Source organism: Scatophagus argus, chromosome 23, assembly GCF_020382885.2.
Source record: "Scatophagus argus isolate fScaArg1 chromosome 23, fScaArg1.pri, whole genome shotgun sequence".
NCBI classification, from domain to species: Eukaryota; Metazoa; Chordata; class Actinopteri; family Scatophagidae; genus Scatophagus; species Scatophagus argus.
The window spans coordinates 4,733,556-4,749,904 of NC_058515.1; the positions used below are offsets into that span (position 1 = coordinate 4,733,556).

The following is a 16,349-nucleotide window of genomic DNA, read 5'->3' on the forward strand; positions in this document are numbered from 1 at the left end:
GCACAACCCCTCAACTCTCCTCATTTAACCCCGACCCGCCCCCCGCCCCGTCACTCTCTCTGACACAGGAAGATACGAGGGTGTGTGTGCTGGCAGCGGAAGAGTGTTTGCTGCAGCAAACAGCAAGGAGGCTCACAGGGACAGACAGATGATGAAAGATAAAGGCGTGCAACTGAGATCTATCAGCTGCGAGGCGGGCGAGGGTGCCATGCTCTTACACCCAGCCACATCCTCACAAGCACGCACACGTTCCTGTACCACCCTCTGCGTGAATTTCATTCCCATCAGGGTGCATGTTTTCCTGTCTGAGGTCTTTGTATGCCCACCACCGTGGGCGTCTGTTTGTGTGTTCATGGATGGGCATGTGTCTCTCCTTAACCTTAACTCTTAGCGCTACACGCATAATGTTAACCATGCATTTAACGTAACTGCATATGTTTGCAACTATACATGCTGTGCAAAAGTGATGCTTGATTTTCTCTGAATCTGTGTGTGGTGAGGTCTGGCAGCTGGAGCAGACTGTAGCTAAAGTCACCGGGGAGAGGATGCGGTTATGAAGAAGAGTTGAAGGTCATTGCAGTAAATAAGGTCGGCATGAATAAATAAGCTGTAACAAACGCCGACACATGAGCTGTGAGTTTATATTAAGCATAGAAGTACGTCTTTAAACTCTTTCCTTCCTCTCGCATCTCATGCCAGAAATGTACATTCAAAGCACTTTGACAGATCTGATGTAGGTGGTATCTTATAGCTCTGCAGTTTTAAAAACTGAGTCATGTTCGCCACACACACACATGAATTGAGAGCTAAAGCTACAAACCAGCCAGTTTTCCCACACAGTTAAATTCCCAGACAGAGCAGAAGGTTTGTTTTTCGTGCCAGCTCCACCTCTGAACTGCTGTTGTCTCTAAACCAGTCTTTCTTCCTCCACTACATTTAGCTCAGTCATCTGCCCTGCCAAGGTTTCAAGGGGTCAGTGCAACAGTAACAGCTCCATCTCTGCTCTCTTTTGCCTCATCCTTCTCTGACCGGCTCTATAAAATCTCCTCGCTGTATTTGTTTCTTGTTTGAGTCTCATAACCCACAATTACAATTTTTGTCGAAAAGCATGCTGTAATTTTGCGTTGCAGAGGAAATGTCTGCGCTCTTGTCTTTGCTCGCAGATTACCCTTCGGCCTGCAAACCGTGCTTTGATCCCCTGTAAGATCACTCACTCTACTCTGCTGAAGCGCCTTTGAGCAAGAGACTAACTTTGCCAACTTCAGGTCCACTGATCTTGCACACCTGACTTTTCTATCTTTTTTTTTGTTCCTCCCTCACTTTCATTTCCATTCTCTCCCTGTCTGTGCAGGAACAGCAGGAGGTGTTCATGTCGCATTATAAGGTCTCTTCCCCTCTTTGTTTCTCTGACTCTACATGTTTCTGGAGGTGTGTTGTGCTGCAGTTTCATGGACTTCTATACCAAAGAACTACAAGGCTTTTGCACAGGATGAATTTCCTAGTTGAAAATGCCATGTGGGCCTTATTCATAATTTTTGACAGTAAAATTACAGCCAAAGTCAGAGAAAATGTTTTGCCTTCTTAACACGACAGCGTAATAGTGTTTTGTCCCAGTTGATCTTAGTTAAACCTCATAGAAATAAGCACTTTTGTAAGATTTTGTAATGACGGACAATTTCGAAATGGAGCAGTCAAATGCACCTAATTTTTAAGGGTGTACTCCAACGATTTGTCATTACACTTCCCCAAATTTGGAGAACTCACAAGTCCAACGCCGGATCCCACAATTCCCATAGTGCAATTCATTAGCCTCCTAAATGCTCACTTCTTTTAAATCCCACAGCTTCAAGATAACATCATCATTTTTATTTTTATTTATTTAGAAAATTCCCTGCTGAACCACAAAAGACATCATACAACTGTTTTTACAGGCAGAGGAGTACTTGATTAGTAAACTGAATTTCATGTGTCAAACTGACGGAGTTTTCCTTTAACTACACCCAAGTATGTTGACTTCCAGCACAACAGTATGTGACAGCAGTGTAACACATTGATTCTCAAGTGTACTACTTGAAAATGATAAGATCACAGGAAGTTTAGGATGAACAGAGAGGATGCAAACCTGACCTGGCAGGCTGCACAAATGACATTGAGTGCAGTCAGGTTCATGCGCAGTATCTACCACATGGGGGCAGTACAGCCACAGTTTTGACAGTTTCCCAGGCCACAGCTCATACATGTTTCTGTGAGTGTGTGTTATAGAGTATAACTGAATCAGTGTCAGTGGATTCTGGCAGCTGGAGCAGACTTATTATGGCTTTGAGCGCACGTTGGTGAACGTCTAGAGAGGTGGTGGTGGTGGTGGTGATGGAGGTGGTGGTGGGGCTGCTTCGGCGTTTCAAAGGAGGCAGAACAGAGCGCCAGGGAGTCCAGAGGTCCGAGTCGGTGGGGCCCTGAAACTCAGAGAGAAGGAGGAGAGAGGAGGTGCTGAAAGGGGCTCGATACCGCCCCCCCAGAAAGCCTGGAAGAATTGCGCTCCGTCAGTGCGTCCTGCCTGCCAGTCGGAGGATGGGGATTTTTTTTTCCATTCACCACGTCCCCCTTTTCCCTCCTCCTTCTCTCAAACAAGCCAGTCGGTCTGTCAATGCGCTGCGAGCATTAGGGCAAGTCAAACCAGTGGGATTTTGAGGCAGAGAGACGGATGAGATAACGAATGAAGCGCTTTCCTCTGGCCGAGAAGCGACGCGTTCACCTCTCCGAATGATGCGCTGCATCAGATAGGCGTCAATTTCCAACGGGGACTTACGCTCACAACTCGCATCTTATTTTTATTTATTTTTTTATTTTTAAATCACTTCACAAGTTTCACGTTGGTCTTTGTGCGAGAATATTAGAAGTGGAGATGCTTTTCTAGCTCTTTGGTTTGTTTCTCGCAGTTTTCTTGTGTTGTAGCTTGAATTCTTGGACTTACCGTTTGGATCCTGATTTTTTTTTTCTTTTTTCTTTTTCTTTCAACGAAAGCGTTGCTGAAGGATTTGCGGATTTACAAACCGTGTATTTTACAAAGAGGAGTATAAGGATTGTAATGCGCATTGACTAAGCCCACCGAGCATCAACATGTCTTTATGAGGATGGAGCTGTGGACAGGAGTGACATCTTTTCCATTTTAAACGCGTTGCCTTCACAGTTTTGGCCTGATCTCGACCTCTTCTTTCAAACAGACTTGCAATATTTCTTCTCAGCCCTGCCTGATATGTTGGAAGGTAGATCTTATTGCCAGAAAACAAGGTAATGGGAGAGAAATCACACAGAGTCGGCTCAGACAACAAGGGAACATTGTTCGGAAAAAAGACAATTAGGGCGCACCGAAAGGCAACAGAAATAGCTCTTGGGTAGCGTTAAATTTAAGAAAATTCGATTCAGTGGAGTTATATTTAAGCCGAGGAGCACAGGTTTGGAAAATCGAGGACTGATGACAAATTAATGGGAAAGTCATGGGATTGGCACTGAAATAGTACGATCGTGGACGCGCAGAAAACCGTCGTTTTCGGTAACCCAGACGCACGGATTGAACAAGTTTGTCCTGCACATTTCAGAGCTCGCCTTTGCTTTGATCCCGTACAAATTTGATGAATTGTGGATCCATGAGGTTGTTTAAAGCAGGCTTTCACTTCTCATTTTGACTGCCTCTACCTATAAGCCCGATCGGCTGTAGTCGCACATCCATTGTTTTGAGAGTCGCTTTTGCAACAACATTAAAAGCAAAGAAAACACAGCCCTTTTCTTTTAAATGGGGCTACATATGCTGGGTATCAGGGTTGAAATGGCGTGTCGAAGAAGTGGGAATGGATTGGGAATCCTGCTGATATTCTTACTGGATTTAATGGGGACGGCGGCCAGCAATATGGAGCCCGTCTACTGGAATTCCCTGAACGAAAGGTAAGAGCAGTTCCCACTTGCAGACCTTCATTTTTTTTTTTTTTTTACTGTTTGCTTTATTGCGGGTTTGAACTTGAAGTTTCCTGCCCACGCAAAAGAAAAAAAAAAAGAAGCAACTAATAGAATAATTTGTTTAATTGCATGTTCGAAATATGACACGCAACTCCTGCCGAGAAGAGAGGATTTAGGCAACATTAAATGAATGCAAGTGACTGGAAGTGCACTACAAAGTGCTTGGAATGAATACAACATGACATAGAAAACGCCGTAAAGTTCTATGAGGGCATTAGTTCACCACAGAGCACAGGCCTACCGCAGACACACTCTGTGAGAGAGCTCTTTATGTTTTCATTTCCATTTTAACAAATTATTGTTTTTTTGCGTTTGCAAAATCATATCATTCCATTGCTGTTGTCAACAGTTTAACAAGGCCCAGCATAAACAGCGTGATTTGACAAATGCGTGTACACTTGGAGCTGAAACGGGCTGTTCCGTTTCACAGCTGTTGTGAATTTGTCACACTCGCATTGATTATCGTGGATAATCCAGCTGCAGCTTGTCTTGTTGATGAAGTCCCCGTAAAAACTTGAACAGATAGAAGCTGTGCGTCGGGTAATAAAGACGTGTGTGTGATGCTCTAATTGCTGTTGCTGGGTGACCTTGATTAAAGTCTAGGCCCCGGCCCGCAGGCCTCTCAAACGCCAGACCCCACACCCCCTCACCCCATCTGCCCACCCGGCCACGCTCATTTGCATTTTTTCTTTCCTCTGGAGAAGGTGTCAGGCATTAGCTGAGGAAATGTCATTTTAAACACCTCTCGGCCGTCCGGACTTAACGACCGACACCACTTTTCTCACACCTCTGCCAATTTCCCAGTGTCTGAATAGTGGGCTGTGGCGGTGAGGGAGCTGCAGGGAGGGGGTGGGCTGGGGAATAACAAGGCGGCTTGTATGGAGGTGACACCAGGCTTCAACTCCGCAAATCCTGACTGTATTTCTGGGGACAAAGTCAGACGGTGATCTTTTTTCAGTTTAATAAACACAATATGTAGGTCACCAGGGTGTCAGCTTTAAGAAACACTAGTCCAGAGTAGCTCCCATATCACTATTCTCTTAACGGTCTAAAAAAAAAAACAACAAAACACTCCAAAAGCAAATTTAGGCTTGGCTTACTTTAGGCAGCTTCCCAAGACTTGCCACCCCAGGCTCACACCCATGCCACAGGCTTTTTCGGAGACTAACAGGTTTTTAATGCACACGTGCTGTAGGCTATATGGCCTGCCCGGTTTCTCCCCTCTCCGCAGATGTTACTGTGCGTGGGCCCCCACTGTGGAGCCAGGCATGAAGCCCTTAATGAGGGCTTTTTGTCAGCAGTGGGTGGATTCACCCAACGGGGAGTAGTGTCGGACACGGGAGGGTAATTTTCACTGAGAAGCTAACAGCCAGGGCTTTTGAGGCCTTACAGGTGATTCCATGCCATTGTCTCTTAATGGAGTTTAGTGTTAGGTGGGTGTTGGGGTTTAGTGAATGGGTCTGGGCTGGCAATTAGAGGGGTGGTAGCTTTCACACCAGATTCCATATTCATTTTCACCGATTTGCTCACTCAAATATTCAAAATACAAAGCCTATTGTATACTATGAGGCTTATTTGTGAAGCTTACTATTCATAGTTAATCAGCTTAGTCATTCCTCCTGTTTATTTTCTTGGCCGTTTTACACACTTCCATGTACTTGTTTCTCCTTGGTCTCTGCGTGACGAACAGAAGTTTGGTTTCAGCTGCCTCAGGGCAAAATAGGTTTTGGCCGTGGGCTGAAATATGTTAAGAGCCGGTGCTTGTCCAAATAGTGCGCATCTTCCAAGGACAAAGTCTGGAGCCCACACACATCTGGTTTGTACGTCTGAAATGAGGCGAAAAGTAAGCAGAAGCAGTAGTGTGTATCAATCAGGTGCAGGAGCACATGCATGGTTCCCGTCTTGTCTGTGTAGCAAATGGACTGTCACGTTGTTAACCTCTAGACCTCTGCTGGATGTGCTGCTTTGAAGTTTAGACCGTCCACCTGCAGCTTCCCTTCACCTCTCCTCCCATCTTTCTTTCCGCCGCTGTGAGCAATCTCCCGCTCCTTCTTCTTCCTCACCCTCGCCTACCTTCTCTCACACCCTCTTTCTTATATTTTTCTTCCCCTCACGCTACCTCTGTTATCAATGTCCTCCTTCTGTCCCGACTTGCGCCGCTCCTCCTGTCACTTTCCCATCTGTCTCCATATCTACCTCACTCTGTCAAACCCCCCCACCACCACCACCACCACCCCTCTCTCCCTCCTCCGGTGCAGTGGCCAGACGTAGCAAATTGGAAACATGTGTCACATCCAGCCACTAATTATAGTGGTACAGCAGCCACTGACACACTCAAAGATGTGTTAGGAGTGACAGGGGTGAAGAGGAAAAGGAGTCACCCACGGGTGGTGCACAAAATACACGCTCACACCACCACCACCATCTGATCGGTTCCTGGAAAAGATGATAAATAAAACCGTCAGTGTGCTGTAAGTTACAGTACAATATTATATCAAAATGCTTATGGCCATCAAGTGCTGCATCCACCCTTTTATTGACTGCTTCATCAGTTGAAATTACTACAGCGAGGCGGAAAGAAAAGAGACAGAGTCGTACTGGGAGGAATATAAACAGAGACAGGTGCCAGAAGGTGAATGAGAAACAGAAGGAATGGTAGAAGGAGAGGGGGTAGAGACAGTCCTAACCCCAAGTAAATCAATACCAGTTAAGTCTCAAGTGCCAATACAGGTTCTGCTTGAGGAAGAGAGAAGTGAACCAGAACGATCACCTTGGGAAGAGCTTCCTCCTCAGACATACATTATCCTTATCTCAGCATCTCCTATTATCGGCCTTACACGGAATGGAAGATCGAATCTTACATTACTGCTCTGGAGTTTGGGGGGGACGGTCCAAGAGGAGTGGGTGCTGGGGGGGGGGTAGGTGACCCCCACACACGCACGTGGGATCAAAGACTGTAGGTAATATCGGTGGACACATATACGCAGAAAATAAATTCATGTAAAGAGAGCGTTGTCCTTTGGTCGCTCATCTGATCACATGGAGTTTTGTAGTTTTTGGCTCTCTTACAAGTTTGATTCCAGTGTCTGTTCTTAAGGCCAAAACCTCTCCTTCACCCCTCCGCTCACACTTTCTCTCTTTCCATACTTCAGTAAACGGCTGTAGATTATTGTAAACGGCTGCTGAGGGTGGGCGTCTCCCCCCTCTGCTCAACGCTCCCGGTGACTTGTAATACAACTATTCCCCCCTAAGATCCACATTAAAATTTAATCCCCCCCTTCCCGTTTCTCAATAATTCATTAATCGCTGGCTAATTGGCGCCAGATAAAAGACTAGCTAACTAGGCTAAGTGTTTCAAGTACAAAAAAATAGAGAAAAGAAGAGAAAAAACACTGGAAATCTTCTTGGCAAGGGATTTTTGGGGCTGAGAGCACAGAGTGGAAGTGTTAGTGGGTCAAAGTGGGTGTCCTATCAAAGGAGCGGCATTCCAACACCCGTTTATTGATTGTATGATCGAGACTCCACACCCGGTTTCACCCCTCCCGTAAAATCCACCCGTAGGTTTCCCATTCATGAATAATGCAAGCATGCACTGAGGCTTTTCTGGGCTGTGTGGATAAGTAAGCAGGACTCTGGTAAGCCTACATGCTTCCTTAGGCTGAATGATTAGAGAATATCCACTGGGTAGTTTGATTTTTGTTTTTGTTTTTTGAATTTTAGGAGTGAGGGGGTGTAAAAACAAGAGAAAGAACATCGTGGAAAGAAAAAGAGAAGGAAAGAATATGAACCATATTGCTCGAGCTGACTGTTAAAGCAAGCAGGCAGCACCCCTCCTTTCTCCCTCACTCTCTTTCTCTTATTACCTCCCTCTCCCTTGTTGAAAAAGAGGAGTGTGTGTAAGTTTACGAGCTGAGAGCAACAGGAGCTGTGAAAAAGAGGTTTCAGCTGATGTGGCAGAATGGAAAGGCCAGGGGAAGGAGAAGGAGATGGAGAAGCCAGCCAGTGCGGGCCAGAGGCTGGAATCTCTTTGTTTCTGTCTTTCTTTGGGTATTACAGGCAGGCAGATGGACCCACACAGGTATGCAGTTGGACTGTGAAAATACAGACATGTGAAGAGACAGATCTGTTGCAGCCGCACATTCTCAACAGATGCCTGCACACGTACGCATAAATGACCCACAGGGGGCTCGACCTCCCCTTCCCATCTATGTTGTCTACATGTGTAAAGAGTGTGTGTGGTCCTAATGTATCTCCTTTGTTCCATGTGCAAGTGAGCATTAAATACATGCTGCCACATGAGACGGTGAGCACAGGAGGGCAGATGCTGCACACACACGCACACACACACACACACACGTACACACACGGGAGAGGTGAGGAAATTGGCAGGCGTCACGGACTGTTGTTCCACTCGGAATTCATTCATTATTTTATCACTCGATTATAAGTTTATTTGGCAGGGGCAGTGCACATTCATCAACATCATAACAGCTATAAAGAGGTGTTGTAAATATGCTGGGGTTAGCTAAAGAACTAATTTACTACTCCAGTCCCTGGGGCTTTAGAAGTGACTTTGGGATTTTGGTAATTGTTAAAAGTGCTGATGATTAGGAGGAAGGAGATTAAAAGCGTGTGGCTGGCTGAGCTAGTTCAGAACGCTAGAAAAAAACAAGCAACTTTCCTCCCTGGAAACACGCATGCACATAAACACGCGCACTCACACATTCATAGTGGTAGTAGTGCTAACAGTAATCCCGGCCGGAGGTCTGAAGGGTCACATGTGTCCCAGCATCACTGGGCAGATTGCCCTGGGTGGCTGAACCCAGAGCCCCTTAGCAAAGCCAGCCAACACACACACACACACACATGCACGCATTGGCCTCTCATTAGCTTGCTTCACAGCACACCCTGCCTAAGCAGGATCATCCAATCCTCCTGGCAGCATTTGGACTGGGCCAGGTCAATCCTCCTCCCCTGGGTGACACAGAGACGCGGACTGGTGGGATGAGGAACCAGTATGAAAGTGTGTGTGGACTTTATAGGCCACAGGGGTGTGCAACATCGCAGCAACCTCTGTCACACTGTTCATCACCTTCTCTAGCCTTTTTTTTTTGCTCACGTTCCAGTCTCTTGGCTTGACTCCCTCCATCCTCCTCTCCTTGCTCTTTAGTTTTGTTTAGGTTCAGTATCACGAGACTCCCAGCTCTGCTGCTGCTCTGCACATCGCAGCAACGGTGGGTTGGGCTCATATTGCAGCAGCTACCGTGGCTTCGCTCCAGATAAATGGGATAGCAGCGGGGAGGGAGTTGACGCTGTTGTCATTTCGTGTGTGTACGTGTCTGTGTGTGGTTTGTGACACAGGGTGTCCTGGAATGTGTGTGTTTGTGCTATGAATACTAAATTGTGTGTTACGATTGCCAAGGCTCTTCTCATGCATGTCATGTGCACACTACAAAAGTCTCCTTCTGATATTCTTTTTTTGTCTAATTGAGTTGTAAAACCGTTTCCTTTTTCAAAACAAGTACAGAAATGTGCCAGTGCAATAAGACCGTTTACAATCCAAATTCCATATTCAAGTCTGTTTCCAATTAAAATCAACTTGACTCAAGTATTTTCTATAATTAAGTTCAATTTTCTTGATCCCAGTGCAGCAACCTTTCATTATCCTTACTTTTGTCAAGATACATACAAGATACAATCCTGGAAAATTATTAAACAAAGTTTCCAAGTTGAAATGTTCTTTGAGTTTGGGTGGATTTTGTCACTCTCATGAAGAAAATAAGGATTTTAAGACTCCTTTAAGATAGAAATGATTGAGATCGTCTGCAGTCATTGTGTGTGTTGGTGTGTTAGATTTTTCGTACCTGCTGTCCTCCCAAGCAATATCGAGGTGGAGCTCTTTTGCATAGCCCTACAGATGGTTGTGCAGAACTATTTAAAATGCAAAACCAAGACAAATGTTTAGTCCTCTCATCACCATGTCACTTTCTCAGCAGCCAGACTTCATTACAGTTTCAGCCCTCGCGTCCCATCACTTTCATCACTACTGAAACTTCATCACTCTCCTCTCTTCTTCTGCCGATGCACGTCAGCACAGTCCTTTGATTGGCCCCCGGCCCAAAATGATTTTATAACTGAATGTTAAAGAGGGAGTGTGTGTTTTGTGTCTACACAAGAGAGACAAATGAGGGGGTTTGCTGGTGGACAGCTGTGCCTTGTCACAGCTGAAGTTTTGGCAAACATCTTGGAGCGATATGAGCGAGTGGGCAGAAATAGAAGAAGTGGGTGCCGTCAGGGTGAGATGAGGGAAAGATCGAGGAGACAGGAGGAGAGCAGAGAGCTGGCAGGGTCGCAGAAGGACACAAAAAAACCATGAAAGACAGTGAGAGAAAGCACGTTAAAAGAGAGATGGATGGTTTGGGAGCGCGGCCGAGTTTGACAGTGGAACTGGCTGATGTGACGCAGCCCAGACAGGGAGAGTGACTGATGATCTATAGGTCAACAGCATGACTAGCTGTTTCCTGCTCGCATACAACTGGAGCCGGCCCCTCATTCCTCATTACTGACACGTCCCATAATATTTATCCCTGTGAAGTCCAGCATGAAACCTGATAAGCTTTAAAGGAATTCATTGACTTTTTGGGCAGAATGAGCTCTTTGATCAACTTAGTGTGGAGCGATTAAGAGACTGGCAGCTGTTTCCCCTTTCTGTATTTACTACAGTTCATATGATCAGATGTGATGCTGCAAGCTCACACTGCGCTTAAACTTCACACACTGTATGCAGGACTCACAGAGGCAGAAATGATGCCAAATGCCTCGTAGCAGACCAATGTGTTGATAGACTTAATTTGCCAAAAGCTCAATTCCTTTTAAAAGACAGCTCCACTATTCCACTGTATAATCAATATTTGAAGTTCACTGCACTTGAGGATGAAGTGTTGTACTTTACATTTATTGTAACCCACAATTTCTACTTCTAAAGCTCCTTATTTACTCCATTTCATGCTCTTAGAAAACCGTCCATTGTTTTGTTTGTAGGTGAAAAGAGGGAGAATAATGCAATGAATGCAAGACACCAAGACTTGTTTAAGAGAGCTTCTTATTCAAAAGTCAACCTTCATTCTTGTCTAGTGATGCTACAGTCAAACGGTGTCTCTGCTTCATCTTTGAGGGATTTCATCTTGGTGAGTCTTGGAGACCTTGCTCTTTGATTCTGCAAAATACACTCCAAAAATTGATGTTTGACTGGATGCTTTCCTTTTATTGAACTCCATTGTAGCTGAGGTGGAACACAGTTCCTTTAAGTCATGGCTGGAATACCAAAAACACATTGTCAAACACTAAAATGGACCTAAAACTGCAAGGCACACAGCCGGCAGTTGCTTGTGTAAGCGAGGAAGTGGTTACAGGTGGCGTTTTCTTTAAATATCTCATTTTGCATTTATATTTTTGGCATAAGAAGCTGTTATCCAGAGATTTGCAGAAACACACACAGCCGCAAAAGTAAGCATACATGAATCACTCTGCCTGCAAGGAGCCCGTTAACAAAGCAGAGCAACTATTTCACTGCTCAAGTACAAAACGATACATGGCTTTTATTTATGTGGGAGCTGGTTGGAGGAGGTGTAGATCCTCCTGGCTGTTGCAGTAGATGTTTTGTCTCTTGTGTGGGAGATGTGGAGACCTGTTACTCCAAAGCATCTTAGCTTTAAGATAATCTTTACCCATTGACTTACAATAGGTCAGTGATGATCCTCATGGTAAGAGGCTTTCTCTGGGACCCTGTGCTGCTCTGCCCTGCTGCAATAACCACCAACATCTTGAAGCTTGGCTTACTAATAAACAAACACATTTATTATCCTATCCATAAGTATGGGCCTACTTCTCTACCTCAGATCTTTTGTAATGTTCAACATCACTGATTCCCAGCACCTTGATCATTTTTCCAGGCTTCACGCTTTCTTCTCCTCAGATGCTTGTGTGTGCGTGCGCACATATGCATAGTTCTAATTAGGAGGTAAAAGACCGTACAGCAAGCGTAGTCCATCTGGCTTTGGCATTAGCCCATCGTTCTTACAGTCCATGGGGAAATTGACCTTGGCTAGGCTGTGCAGGGAAAAACATGCTCCATTTCCAGGGTTCTGCATTTAATCTAATTTAAGCAGGATTGACGTTAAAAATGTATGATTAAGATTAATTCTTAAGTTTTGGATGCAAGTTTTTGCTTTGTGTGGTACAGCTAATCTATCTGCTCTCAGTTTGTAGAGATGACATCCTGAGATGCCAAGTCTTTCCATTTTAAATTGCTTTTGTGATTTAAAAAAAAAAATCACTTGCTGTTGAGCACATAAAATTTGTGTCTCAAGGTTCCCAGCTCGAGAACAGAAACTGTGAAAGCAACAGTTTCATTGTATACTACACCAACCTCAGCATTAACCTCAGAATATTATTCTCTTATGGAAACAGCTCAACATTTCAGGAAATGTGCTTTTTTTTTTCTTTCTTTGCTGAGAGGCAGATGAGAAGATGAATATCACTCTTATGTCTTTCTGCAGTAAGTATGGAGCTGAAACCAGAAGGTGATTATCTTAGCTTAGAGTGAAGAATGGAAGCAGAGTGAAATGGTTAACCTGGTTCTCTTCAAAGTTTAAAAGCTCGCCTACCAGCACCCTGACACCTCAGTAAATAACATGTTGTATCCTGTTTGTTTTATCTGGCCATGAACAGCAGTGTAAGGAAGACTGTCATTTGGGTCTTCATGGTATGCTTGGCAAGGTTAATCACCAGCTGGCTGTAAACAACTCAACATACACTCTGCTAGCTTAGCCACATACCTGATGGTGTTGTTTCCTTGCTTGGATAATAAGGTTTTACTTTCAAAATAACATTAAAACTTTATAACATTTTACAGAGCTTTTGTAGCTTTGCTGAACAGCCGTAACAGCCAGCAAACAGGTTGAATAATCTGACATTGACATCATCTTACATTGTCCTCTTTGGACTGAGACAATCTGGCCTTCTGTGTTCATGAACCTCTTCCAGACTTACAGTAGATGAACAAACAAGACCTGATTCTCCCACTTCCTGAAAAACTGACATTTTAACGATAAAAGCATTTCAACCTGAAGCGATGATTTAGGGCCAAGTACAAAACTAAACTAGCTGACTGCCTCTTTTCTTTTTCTTTTGCTTTTTGCAGTATATGGAGCGCAGCACAATGCTTTGTTGTCTAGGACAAGTAATTCTAACAAGATCCATCTTGTATAGAAAGAGTGGTGAAATGGATTGTTGTTTCACAGTCCACATGCCTTCATTTGATACCCCAGTGTTGGCTATAATACACGACTCAGAGCTCTTTTTAGTGGTTTCTTTCTTTCTCTCTCTCTCTCTCTCTCTCTCTCTCTCTCTCCCCCCCCCCCTGCCTTTGTCCTCATGTCTTGCTTGCAGTTAGCATTAACACACACACACCAGCATACACAGCCATGCATGTATGCACACAGCGGAGAACTATGGGCACAGAGAGTGAGAGAGCGAGAGAGAGAGAGAGGGAGACACACACATACTGATGCATGCACAGATGAAAAATGTTATTGCTCTCGGTGCTGGAAAAAGTCCAAGTGAAGGGGTTGAGTTTCTTCAGAGGTATCCCCCCCCCCACCACCACCACCACCTTCTCTCTCCGTCAGTAGCATATACCTCACTCCATGCTTGCGCTCCTCTGTTTTCTCACTCTCCCTCCTTCACTTCACCCTCCTCCCTCTTCTCCCTGTGAACAAAAGACTCCCCCCCCCCCCAGGACTTCCACTAAAAGCCCTCACACACACTCGGTTTCTCCAGCTTCGCACTCTCCCACACGCACTCTTACCTCTCTCGTCGTCTGTAAAACCAGTCCACTTCTCCGCACTAATCCCTCTTCATTTCTTTTGTCTTTTCTTTCACTTTCTCTCTCGTTGCCTGGCTCACCACCAGTGTAAATTTCCTTCAGTACATATCCAAGCCGTTATCATGTTACAGCTAGTTGGCAGACACTAAAATTTATTCCCCTCTTTTTTCTTTTTTTTTTTTTAAATTGCTCTCATCTTTTTCTCGTTTTTTTTCCCTTTTCCCCAGTCTAGTCCTTTTTGTCTCTCTTCTTCTTTGTGGGTGGTTTTTGATGTGTAGTCTGTTTCTCCTCACTCGCTCATCGCCATCAAGCAGTCAATAGGTCCTCTGTAGTGAAGACAGGATGAATAATCATGATTACCAATCACTGCAGTGTCAAAGTAATTTGGGAGTGACTGTGAACCAGAACTCGGCCTGCACACACACACACACACACACACACACACACACGTGCGTACACGCATGAGCAGATGTACCACTCCCTCAACATTCTCTGGAAATCAGGAAGCCATTCCCTCATTAGATATCCCATCTTCTAAAAATCTTTCTGTCTTTCTTTCTTATTCTCTGTCAGTCTTTCTTCCCATTGGGGTGCAGCTGTATTGCAGGTCCCCAGGCACAGGAGGAGGGGAAAAAAACAGATGGAGCGCTCTCCTTTCTTCCTTTCTTCTTTCATTCATCCCTCCTTTCTTTCCTCCCTCTCTCCCTCCTTCCCCACAAAGAAAATCAAGCCAGAAGAATGCTGGTGCGCGGGAGGGGAAATGGGGGAGATGGGACAAAAGCCCTCCTTTTTCGACAGTCTTTCTGTTGTGTGCTTTGGTTTTCGGTTGATGGATGGGGTGGCATGACTGTGGGTCACTGTGCCCTACATGTGCAGTCCTGTACCTCACATGTGCGCTTGCATATTTGTGTGTGATGCTTACGTCCACTATGTGGCACTGATAACTCTCTGGCAGTATGGTCTTGGGCTTTGAAAAGTACGTGCGTCTGTCCTTGCTTGCTAACAGACAGCTGCTCTGGTGTTTGTATTCGGTTCCCCATTTTGTGTGTTTCAGTAACGCCACTGGTCCCAGTTAGGCCCAGCCCATCTGGAGCCCTAGTCCTGGGTGGCCAGTGTATGTGTGTGTGTGTGTGTGTGGCGCATGTGTACACAGCTGAGCATTGCAACATGTCCACTCTCTGAGGTGTGTGTTCTGGCACTTGGTTAATCACACACATTATCTGATTTCTTAAGGCCTTAATATAGCTGTTTCAGAGCGGCCAGACAATGCCACTATCGTGTGCAAGTGCTGTAATTCAACTGTATTTTTTTTTCTTTTTTTGTGTTATCGCCTTTTAATCAAAACCTTTGCTTTCTCCTTATGTTTCTTTGGAAATGTAATCGCTCTTGTGATGGGTGAGCTAACTCTATTATGATGGTACTTAGCTAGTACAAAAGAATTCACTCAAGGTCTTGTGTAAGTGCTTCTGTATCCTCATGATGCCCTTGCATGCTGAATAGTTTTATGTGTGTGCGCTTGTTTCTGTGATTGTGTGGATGTCAGGCATGCGTCATGCGTGGGTGCGTGCACTTGTGTACATGCCCTGCGTGGGTTTGTGTATATCCCCCCACCCCCCACCCCTCCACTGCTGCTTACCACCCCTCCATCACCGCATCAAGCATTATTTGCAAAACAACACAATCATGTGAGACAAAGCAAGGTTTCTGGGCGAGCATGAAAAGAAAGTGAAAACAACAGAAACTTGCCTGTACCACTTGACCCTATCAAGAAGGGGGGGGTGGGGTGGTGTGTGTGTGTGTGTGTGTGTGTGTGTGTGTATGTCTCCAAGGGGGGGGGGCTCTAACCCAGGGGAGAGATAATCCCTCCAGTCATGGCGGCCCCCGTGTGCTCAGGCTCTAACGTGGCGCGCTGGCCTGTCAATCACTCAACAAAGCTGTCTGTAAGGGGATTATGAACTCACGGACCCTCCCTCCTCTCCCTCACCCCTCTCTCTTTCGCCTCCCATTGCTTTTTCCCCTCTCTTCTCCTCGCCATTCATTTCCCCCTCTTTCTCCTCTCTTGCATCCCGCCCCTGTTTTCCACCTTCAAACCTGCCTGTCAGTCCACTTGTCCACTGTCCTCTCACAACAAAGTGCGTCTTTCTCCCAGCACACATTTTGCTTTGCTGTCTGAAGCTTAGTTTATCTTCAGCTTTCCATCCGTCCTCCCCCTGTCCTCTGTAAGCCCTGATTCTCTCCCTCTCTCCCTCTCTCTCTCTAAAGCCCCCCCTCCCTTGCTCTTTCTCTATCTCTTGGTCCCACCCGTGCGTTCTTGCTCACCTAGACAAGAGACAGGTGTGTGTGTGTGTGTCTGTGTGTGTTTTGAGGAGGTGACAGGTGTCTTGTACTCTCAGACTGAGGAGATGGGCCCTGCACCTATACACACAAAATGAAAGAACTCGGAAAAACAAAG

General features: G+C 45.3%; 1 protein-coding gene across 1 annotated transcript in view; it reads left to right on the top strand.

Moving 5' to 3' along the window:
- Nucleotides 1-2,433: 2,433 nt before the first annotated feature.
- efnb3b (ephrin-B3b) overlaps nucleotides 2,434-16,349 on the top strand; it is a 78,109-nt gene continuing 64,193 nt past the window's right edge. Inside the window, exon 1 of the mRNA XM_046380570.1 lies at nucleotides 2,434-3,939. Within this exon, the coding sequence (XP_046236526.1) occupies nucleotides 3,791-3,939 (149 nt within the window). The 5' untranslated portion in view covers nucleotides 2,434-3,790. The remainder of the gene's footprint in view (nucleotides 3,940-16,349) is intronic.